Source organism: Indicator indicator, chromosome 32 (assembly GCF_027791375.1).
Source record: "Indicator indicator isolate 239-I01 chromosome 32, UM_Iind_1.1, whole genome shotgun sequence".
NCBI lineage: Eukaryota > Metazoa > Chordata > Aves > Piciformes > Indicatoridae > Indicator > Indicator indicator.
This window is the reverse complement of record NC_072041.1, coordinates 3,865,164-3,875,879: the sequence shown is the minus strand read 5'-3', so window position 1 is coordinate 3,875,879 and position 10,716 is coordinate 3,865,164. Positions and strand designations below refer to the sequence as shown.

Genomic DNA, 10,716 nt, shown 5'->3' with positions numbered 1-10,716 from the left:
TGAGCTACACCTGGTGAGGAAAAGCAGACAAAAAACAGTAAATCCTGGTTGGTCACCCTGGTATCCTCTGAGACTGGGGAAGGCATGAATCTGGCTGGCTCAGGAGGTGGTGGTGTGGCTCTTTGGCATTTTTCTCTGTTTTTTTGGTAGGCTCAGTGGTTTGGTAGGGCCAGAGTTGTTGCTTTCCATCACCAGTGTGACAGTGTCAGGGTAATTCTGTGGAAAGATGGGGAAGTGGGGAGTGAGGCTGTTCAACTGCAGTCTTAAAAAGCTAAGCACCCCAACTTCTTTGGGGGAAACAACACAATTCAGTGGACACTACCCCAGCTGTTGAAAAAGCTGGTTTATTATCTAAGGTTTTCTTGTGCATAGGACAGAGCTTTGCTGGCATGGTTTTGAACTGTGAGAAACTCATGCTACAAACCTGTTACCACAAGGTGAGCAAGCCCCAGGCCCTAGAGATGCAGCTGTGCTGACAGAATGTTGTATCTGTTTGTTTAGCTTAGCTGGGGTGGAGGCATAATGGTGCATGGATGGCATCTCTGCTGGAACCCTGCAAAGACAGAAGCTCTGGATTAGTTTCTGGACATTTTACATGTGCCTGGGTGTCTCCTTCTAGCCTCAACCTGTCTTTCCTGTAAAGGGGCAGGGCCTGCATCTGCAATGACTTTTTCAAACACTTAGCACAAAGGACCTTTGATCTCAGTTAGAAACTCAGAGGTTTTCTGTCACACATGTAAATCACAAATATACATTTAGGAAGTTTCTTCTCCTTTTTTAGGTAGAATAATGGAGGCATATCCAGGATAAGTAATTTACCTATGAAACTTGTGATAGAATAAGGAGGGAAATCCTTATCTCCTAACTTTTAGACCTGTGCTTGAAGCACCATCTCTTCATGTAAAATGCTCTACAGCACAGCTAGCTCTTTGCAGTTGTTGATATAGTTGACCTGAGAGAAATAGAAGGTCCAGGTTTTGTTTCACTCTAACATGCTGTATTCCACAGGTAAAGAACTTAAAGGTTGGAAAATGATCCCTATTTACTATGTTTACTGTGGTAGTGCCTCTGTGAGCAAATGAAGAGTCATACTTTCACTTTACTAGGTGCCTTGGAAACACCCAACAGAAAGACATGGTGATTTGTGCCCCCAAACCTGAAAACAGGTTCCAGTTCCTCTGTGTTATTTACAAAGTGTACCTGGTTCTCTCTCTCTAACCACATGTGCATGGATTTGCTTAGATCTCTCTGGTCTGCTCTCCAGTGGTGAATCTGTTTACACTAATCCTGAAAGCTCTGCTGGTAAGAGACTGGATCTGAATAACTTCAGACTCCTGCTGTTGAACTCAAGACATCCAGACAGACCTCTTGTTCTTTATTACAGTAGGGAGGGAGGACTTGTTAATAACTTTTAGTGCTTGCAAGAGACTGAGAGAATCAGCCTGACTCTGTGCAGGCCAAACTTCACTGAGTTCTGCCAGAACACATTGCAAGTGTTTGAAAAACCCTACCTGGTCCAAGCCATGAGCCTCATATTGAGTCACTATCAAACAGCCTTCTTCTTCCAGTGCTGGACCTCCTCACAGCTTGGCCAGTGCACCTATGGCATGACTGGCATCAGATGTTTTTTCCAGGAATGAAACACAGCCAAGTAGATGCTGCCCTTCTAGACTGAAGACTCAGCATATTCTCTTTTCTTATGACTAGGTCCTGATTCAAGCCCAGCTTCTTTAGAGGTAAAAAGCAACTGAGCTGATGTGCAGTGAGAAAACCCCATGGCCAGTGAGAAGAAATCAGTCCCACGAGGCCAAGTTATAAAGAGGATGGAGCCAGAGGAAGCCTGGAGTCTGAGCCCTTGCAGAGAGCTCAAAGCAGTTCTAGGTGTGCCAGGCATGAAGATCTTTTGGGAGCATAAGAGCAAGCTGTTCTTCTCACTCTATGGTCTCCTCACCTGAGCTCTATCCACAATCCTCTCACACACTTGCACAGAGAAAGCCTGTGCCTCCCAGAGCCTCTCCTAAGCATTTTGCTTGGTTCATTAGGTGATAATAGAAAGTGATTTTTCCCCTGTCATCTTGAGCAATCAGAAACATTAAGAGTAAGAGCCTAAGCCTGAAAGCCTAAATGAGAGGGTTTGATGGGTATGTGTATCTGCCTCCTTGCTACAGCAAGAAGCAAGGATGGCTCCCAGAGCTTGCACTGCTTGAGCGTAAACAGGCATGAAATGGGGATCGTGGTCAAGTAATATCAAGGGAAAACAGATGTTTGGGCCTTAGATTCCATTCCCAGATCTGCTGAACCCCAGAGAGGTGGTTTCCTCTGCCTTTACCAGCATGAAGCAAGAGCTTGTCATAGAAGTGGTCTTTTGGTGGACTTTCTGTAGTGAGGGGTACCCATGAGACCTAAGGAGGCCAAGAGATAAGGCCTGTAGGATCTCAGGCACTTGGTGCACAAATGTGAACTCATGACTTGTGTTAGACAGTAACTGTCAGTACTGTTTACTGACAGTGGGGCTGAGCAGCTGCATGAACCCCACCTTAATACAGTTCTCATCTGTCTCAGCCTCTTCACACTTCAGCTTCTCCACCACTAAAAGAAAGCTAAGATCATTGTCCTCAATTAGGTGCTAGGAGGTGGTGTTCTTTCTCCTTGTCTCTGAGTGCTCTGAGATTGTCTGGTTGATGGTGCTGAAGTGGCAGGGGCTCTGAAACTGCCCTGCTAACTCTGTCAGTGGCTGATTGTCCCAACGGCAAACCCATCCCTAACTGGAGAGTTCAGCCTGTCACTACCTGCTGTGAGAAAGAGAGAAACACATCCTGGGCCAAAGCTAAGAACTTTTTGTTCCGGGAGTGGTTAAGTTCTCATGTGGAACTCTCACTGTTCCACCAGCATCTAAGACTTCACAGAATCACAGAGTGGTGGGGGTTGGAAGGGACCTCTGATAATCACCTAGTTCAAACCCCAAAGTAAATCACCCAGGAACACATCCAGGTGGGTTTGGAATGTCTCCAGAGATGGAGACTCCACAGCCTCTCTGGGCAGCCTTCTCCAGTTGCTTTGCCACCCTCAAAGGGAAGACTTTTTTCCTTATGTTGATTTGGAACCTCCAATGTTCCAGTTTGTGGGGTGTATTGCTTGTGCTGTGTTTAAGGGGATAATTCATCTTGATTTCCCTTCTAGGTAGGCTTCTCCCTGCCCAGTCTATCCTGCTGAACATCGAAAGGTATGGAACTCCATCTTGTTGATGTGACAAATCTCTGCACAACCACACAACTTAATTTTGGGTCACATTGTCCTCTTGGAGCAACTCCACGTGGACCTTATGCCATGTCTGCCACATCTCATAATGGAAAACAAATGTATCCCGTGTGTCTCCCAAGCTTTGCTCCGTCACTAAAGACTGCTGGAGCTTGGTTTGCAAGTTGGGTGCAACATTGCAAAAGTCACAAGGGGGCTTTGCCAAGAACAGCGAGCGGCGTGTGGGGGATACACCCAGGAATGTAGCGGGATGTTTGTGACCCGGGGGAGCCCCGGGCAAGCCCCGCTGTGGCAGCTGCCGGCGCTGTCCCCGCCGCCCGTCGTTCACCCCCTCCTTGTCCCCGCCGCCGCCGCCGGCGCGGCGCTTGCGAGCGGCTCCGCTCTTTAAATGGGCCAAGTTGGAGAAGCGGCGGCGGGGAGTGGGGAAGCGCGTTTGGTCAGAGCCTGAACTGTGCCGTGACTTCTCGGCACCGATCGATAACGTGTCTGCCCCGACCGGGGGGAGCCCGGCCCCGGCGCCCAGCATAGGGACGGGGGGGGAGATGTTAAGGACTGGGGGCAGCGGTGTGGCGAGCGAGTACCGCGGCTGTGTGTGTCCGTGCATGTGTGTTATAGCTATATCTCCATAGATCTCTATATCCATATACGCACCCCTATAGATAAACGTAAAGTAACCCCCTGCTTTCGAACATTTTGCACAGGAGTGGAAATTAAACACCAGCTGGCAGTGATCATAAAGGCTTCGGTGGGAGCGGGGCCAGGCTGCAGTGTGCAGGTGAAGGTGGTTGGGTGACTGGGTGGGCGGCCCCCGGGAAACTTCTCCGCCCGGCTGTCTGGAGCCCCGCGGGCAGCGAGCAGCGAGAGGCGGCACCGGCCGGGGGCCGCGTCCTGCCTGCGCCCGGCGGGCGCCGGCGGCGGCGGAGGAGGAGGGGAGCGAAGGGGAGGGGTGGCGGCGGCGGCGAGGAGCAGCGCTTAATTTTAATTACTGCATATAAATAAATAAACCAGGTGTCAGTTTAAAGGAAGGAGTAAAGGGGGGTGAGGGGAGAGGAGGGTGAAAAGAAAGGGGGGGTGGGTGGGCTGCGGGGAACCCTCCAAGCTTGGCGAGAAGGTGGGTCGATCTCGGAGAATCAATAAGCTTTTTTTTCTTTTTTTTTTTCCCTTTTTTTTTTTTTTTTTTTTTTTTTTTAAAACCAAAATAATGTCTACGGCAGCAGGGACCACTCCGAGATGTCAGGTATTAGTCCGGAGGGGCAGATCTGCGAACCACACAGCAGCTCTCGGGTCCACGGTACATTAGGCTCTCCGTGGGAGAGGGATCCCAGACAGCTCTGCTGGGGAGCCAGCCCAGGAGATTTGTTAGCGGGCTGCTCCGGGGGATACCAGCCACCTCCGGCACCCGAGCGCCAAAGGTGCTTGTGGTGTTGCTGCTGCTGCTGCTGCTGCTGCTGGCGCATTTCATCCAAACTCCAGCCAGAGCGGGGGCAACTTGAACCGGAGACATTAGAGCCACTGTGCTTTGGAGAGACGAGGGCGCACGGGGAGCTCAGCAGCACCATGCCTGCTATCAAGAAGGAGCGACTTGACAGGGAAGAGATGGCCCTGGCAGCTTTTAACCAGCCCATGGAAACCTTACCTGACTATCTCGCCCCTCTGGCCGCCGCTGCCATTCCGGTGGTAACCCCGCACCCTCCGGCTTACGACCAGATCTTTGCCCACCGCGCGTACCTGGGCTTCCACGAGACCCACCATCCCCACCCCCACCACCCCCACCACCCCCACCACCTCCCCGAGGACCTGATGCTGGAGAGGTTTTCCTCCATCCCGGATTTTCAGCCCTTCTTTGACAACGGAGAGCCTTGCATCGAGGTGGAGTGCGGGGAGAACAAGGCACTGCTCTACATCAATAAGTTGTGCCAGGGGAGCAAAGGACCCTCTATCCGGTACCGGGGAGAGTGGCTCACCCCCAACGAGTTCCAGTTTGTCAGCGGCAGGGAGACGGCCAAAGACTGGAAGCGCAGCATCAGGCACAAAGGTAAAGGCAGCGCTCGGCTTGTGCCGGCTCCCCGGTCTTCCTCAGCATCCTCCCTCTTCCCCCCCGTGCTTTGGGAGCGGGATCCGAGGGAGGGGAGTGGGGGGGGTAGGGGGGGGAAAGGCTGAGTCTTGGCGATGAGGGAAGAGTCGCTCAGGACCTGATCTCGTATGGCCGTGTACCCCTTCTCTGCACACCCCTACTCCTTTTCTACCACATCCCCTTCGCCGAGCGCCCCGGTACCGGGCGAAGTTTTCCGAGCGATTTTGGAGCAGTTGTTTTGGATGGGTGGGGGTGATGATGTTGGGGGGGGCGAGGGTGTCTCTCCTGGAGAGAAGTTTAATTTCTGGCGGGCTGAGGTTTGAACACCAGGCAGATGGCGGGGTGCGGTGTAAACACGGCGGGGGGCGGCGGGGGCGCGGAGCCGCTTGCCCGTGCGTGCTGCCGGCGGCGGAGGGGGAGCGGCACCGCGCAGCTCCCTTGCGCCGGGTGAGGACAGGCCCCGGCGGCGCGGCGGGCGGGGCGGGCAGGGGCGGTGTTCCCCTCGCAGTTGGGTGGTGCGGGACCTCCGCGGAGCTGGCGGTTGCTGACGGGAGGGAGCCTGCCCTGCCTCCATCATCTATCCCATCCCTCCCTCCCTTTCTGCCCTCCCGCCCAGCGCCGCAGTCCCGGCACCGGAGCTGCTGGTGCTGACGGCAGGTGGAGAGCGGGGACCCGGCTGCCCCTGCGGGCCGGGGGAGCGGAGACCGGGGAAAGGGGGTAAAGAGGAGAGCTGATGAGACACGTAATGAGCTGAGAGCCGGAGGTGTCAGCCCGGGGGTCTGAGGAGCTATTAGGAGGTGACTGACACCTCGCCTAGTTTATAGATCGCCAGAGAAAAGGGGAATAACTGCGGGGGCTGCGCTAATTGTCATTACTCCGCTCATCTCTTCTATTTTTTTATTACTGGGCTCTCGGCTGCCTTCGGGAAATTTCAGTGTCTCTGGGGTGAGTCAGGAAGGCCGAGGTGACACGGACGGAGACGCTAGCACGGCTGTTCCCGGCTCGGGGCTCGCCGCGCGGGTGGCGGGGGACAGCGCGGAGCACCTCGCCGGTGCGGAGCCTGCTACTGAGCCCCAGGGTGCGCCGCCGGCATCGGTTCTCTGCAGGCTGCGGGAGCGGTGGGGTCAGGTTAGGCAGGGGCTAGGCAGGGTTGCGCCGGGGCCTCTCTCCTCGGGTGTCTACGGGAGAAAGTACGGTGAAGGGGCAGGCGGGTGCGGGGGTGGGTGCTGCAGGCAAGGGGAGGGATGTTTGTGTGAAGGAGACGCGTGCCTCCCGCCCCCACTGCTCTAAATACTTTCCATTTTATAAAGGTACTGATCCTTTTTCTTACTCTTCTTTTTTTTTTTCCTTCTCCTCTGCATCCAGGGAAAAGTTTGAAGACTCTTATGTCCAAAGGAATCTTACAGGTACATCCTCCAATCTGTGATTGCCCTGGGTGTCGAATTTCGTCTCCAGTGGTAAGACTATTGTTAAACTATGTGCTTTAGTTAAGACATCTCTCCTCTCCTCCGCCTCCTTCCCTTAAAAAAAAAAAAATCCCTTTGCTTCTGTGATCATGAAACCGTGATCTGTGAGGGCTGGGAACTGTCAGTCACTAAGGCTTTGTACTGCGAGTGTACCTGCAGCCGAGTGAAGGGCTAGCAGAGGAGTTTGCAGCCAGAGCAGGCGGGAAGAGCAGTGTTTGACCTGAAGGATGCAACAACACACTGTGTGGTTGTGTGGTTTTCAGGGGGAGCTGTCGATAGGCAAAGTGATGCAGCAGCCTCTTCCCTCAGCTCGCCCCTTCGTTGCTGTGTGTTGTGCAGAGGCATAAACTGGCTAAATAAAGTAAAAGGGAATTGTATTTGCATCCACATATTAGCCACAGTTTACAAACCATTAGTGAATTGTTAAGTAAACTGAAGGAGGACCGAGCTCAAATCCTGACAACTTTGAACAACATTCACGTCTCAGCTCACAGTTAGGACTTTTATAGATCTTTTCTTCCCAGTGTTTGAATTCCTTTTGTTTTCTGCTGTCTGCCTTTATCCTGAGACTTTCGAAATCACCAAAATCTTCACAACAAATATGTTGATGCTGTAAATAAAAAGCTACTGAAATCAGAGGAAGCTAAGGCTTTAAAAGAGTTCATCGTGTGAATCATGGTAAAGTAAGGGGTTAAAACCAGTTCATCATGTGTAAAAATAACTATAAAGTACAGTAGCATCAAAACTGGGTGGGGAAGCTGCTGGTTTGTGGAGGTTTTCTTGGTCTGAAAGAAACCATCATGACTTAAAGCATTGTCACTAGCACTGCAGAAAGAGGTGCAGCTGGAAATTTACCTACTTCTATCTGCTGAAATCAACGAGGTTTTCTTCTACTGCTTTTTTGAGATCAAACAGATGATCTCCCCATGCATGGTTCTGCATGACAGAATTGCATGGTTAAATTATTTCTGCATACTATTTACGTGCATGTGAGCTTCTGTGTGCAGGCACACTCACCTGGGAAGGGGCTTAGGCTGATAATCACCAGTGACGTGCATTGATAGGAAGGTGTCACCTCCCTGATGCCATCTCTTGGGTCTGTTCGTATAGCAGCAGTCTGTACCAAAGCAATAAGCACCCATCGAGCTTACCAATATTCACAGCATTGCTGTGGTGTTTTAAATCTAGCAAACTATAGACAGACTGCAAGCTGGCTCTTTGACCAACTGGTGTGGTTCATCTGCGTGTACCGGCCAAAGTGCGCTGCGGTGTCATAAGCTTTCTGCTGCTGTGGGAGTTCTGCATCTGCTTCAGTTGCCAGTCCTGTGGGTCAGAGGCCAACCAGCAGAGATCTGCACACCAAAGTGATGTGCCAGCCTTGCTGGTGGTGCTGAGAAGTGTTTGGCCAGATGACACTGCTGGTCGCTTTCTAGGTACCAAGTTGTCTTAGATGGTGACCAAACTGACATGTGCCGTCATTTAATAGCTGCACAGGGATGCTGTGCTTTTACAGGTGGGAAGGCAGCTCTGCATCTTTTAAGAGAGAACCAAACTTCAGGTGTTCAGATAGAGGAAAAGAGGTTGGCATAGTTTTGGGAAAGGAGAGAGAAATCCTTCTAGACTTGCATCTCTCTGTTTCTCCAGGTGTTGGAGAGGGTTTTCTGTCAGAATTTGCACAAAGAGGACAAAACCCAGCAAGAGGTTTCCTCAGAACTCTGTTTTCTTGGTGCTTACTGTGTTTTCTATGCTGTCATCAGAACAAATACCTGACCAAAGGACAATTTCACGTTTTGAACCTGAAATCTTTTTGGTAGTGCCTTGTCAGAGCTACATGCGCTGCACGCTCAGAAGTTAACACAAGGAGGATAAAAAATCAGGCATGGTTTATCTTTCCCCAGTTAGTGATCAGTGGTTTAAGCACCGCTGGGATCAGAGGGTCGTTTCTCCTCAAATGTAGAAACGCTTTGTTTTTTATAGTGTGGGTAGGTAGTGACTTGCAGTGCCTGGGTCCTTGTGCTGCTGTGTTATCACGTGTGGGGCGTGCAGATGGATATGGAGCTCTCTTGTCAGCAGATGGTTCCAGTGATCCAAAATCAATCCTTGGACAGCAGTAATAGGCCAGAAAATTCGGGAGCACTGGGTTTTTACCCGGGCGAGCCAGATGCTGGTGGGGGTCCACATCCTCCCCACCTGCAGGAGCTGGCCTTGGTTTTCCTTAGGGAAAGTTGGCATCCGATTGCTCCAGCCCTGCCAGCCTTCTCCAGGCAGCCTGACAGCGGCAGAGGTTGAAACGGCAGCGGCCGAGCTGAGGCGCGGGATCTGGGTTACTTTTGGGGTTGAGGATGGGAGAGGGTCGATGCGTAAATCGCATCGTGCCACAGACTCGACTTGGAAAACAGCTCTTGAGGACCCAGAGCTTCGCATGATTCCCTTTTCCCCTCCCCTGACTCGTTCCCCTCCCATCCACTCGCCGCAATAAAACCCCGGGCCGCCCCCAATTCCCAGCCCCTGTCCCGCCTCGGTCAGCCCTGAAGCAGGCGGCCAGCGGCCCCCGGACCCCCCTTACCTCCGGGGCTGGCGCCGGGCCGCGGTGCCAGCGGTGCCGGGGGCGGGGGACGGACACACACGACACGATCGGCGCCCGGCCCCCGCCGAGCCCGGCCCCGCCGCCCCCCCTCGCAGCTCGTTTGCTGCAGCTGCAGACAGCGGCCGGCGCCGGGCCCAGCTCCGCCACCGACCGCCGGTTTCCTGCGAGGCGGGGGGGGAGCAGCCGCGGCGCGCCGGCCGCCCTGGCGCCTCCTCCCCCGGGCCGCGGCCGCCCCCGCGCCGGCAGCCATCAATCAGCGGGGACCGGGGAGGACAGAGCCGCTGCATGCCGTGGGGAATGGCAGGGACGTGCAGGGGAGGCCCCCTGTAGGCTTCTGGGTCGCTCCGGGCTGGTGAGGGATGCAGGGAAGACCCTCTGGGAATGGGGGATGCAGGAGCATCCTTTTGGGCTGTCAGGTTGCTTCAGGCTGGGGGGGATACAAAGAGAACCACCCGGAATGGGGGATACAGAAGGGTCCCTTGTGATTGCTGGGTCGGTTTGTGCTTGGGGGAGATGCAAGGAGGGTCCCCTGGGAATGGGGGACGCAGGAGGGATGCAGTCCCTCGGGGCTGTCAGGTTGCTCCAGGCTGAAGGGGATGCAAGGATGACCCCTGGGAATGAGGGAGTGTGGGATGTCCCTCTTGGGGTGGGGAGGGCACCCCAGTGCTGCTGCAAGGGCAGTCATCCCTCCCAGTCAGCATGGCACAGGATGTGGTCAGGGAGTGGTTGCCAGGTTGCCTGCATGGCTTGGTGCTGTTTGCTTCTCTCCCAGGCCCTGCTGAGGTGGGGAGTGGGGCGCTGCATGCTGTCTCTAACACCATATCCTTCTGGAAAATGACCATGCCTCCAATTTTCCCATCTTTTCTTTGTAGCCTTTGCACCCGAGGTGTTTCAGATCTGGAGGGGGGAAGTCACAGTCTCAGGTCTGGCAGAAGTCTCAGTCCCTTCATTGCTTTAGACCACGAGATGCCAAGTGTTCACAAAGTTGTCAGATGTGGACAGGGGTCTCCCACCATGTGAGTTCTGGGCAGATGCAGCTTGTCTCATTTGGAGCCCTGGCAGGCTTTCCAGTCTGTTCTGGTGAAACCCACTCGCTATGGGCTTCCCTCTGTACCCACTGGAATTTCCCCTGTGCTCCTAACACCCCTCAGGCATTCTCTCCATCCCCACTTTCAAATCCATACTTGGAGCTGGTTTTGAAGCAGTGCTCACTGGTGGTAAGCTGTTTAGCCAGCAGGAGGGGGAAACTAATGATCTTGAGAACAGCACTAAAATCTTTATTGCTAACCCCAAAGATCTTAGATTTGCAAAGTCCAGCATTGCATCACCAG

General features: G+C 53.4%; 1 protein-coding gene across 1 annotated transcript in view; it reads left to right on the top strand.

Moving 5' to 3' along the window:
- The first annotated feature begins 4,479 nt into the window (after positions 1-4,479).
- Positions 4,480-10,716, top strand: part of SAMD11 (sterile alpha motif domain containing 11) — a 133,530-nt gene continuing 127,293 nt past the window's right edge. Inside the window, exons 1-2 of the mRNA XM_054394998.1 lie at positions 4,480-5,293; positions 6,698-6,789. Coding sequence (XP_054250973.1) covers positions 4,489-5,293; positions 6,698-6,789 — 897 coding nt within the window. The 5' untranslated portion in view covers positions 4,480-4,488. The remainder of the gene's footprint in view (positions 5,294-6,697; positions 6,790-10,716) is intronic.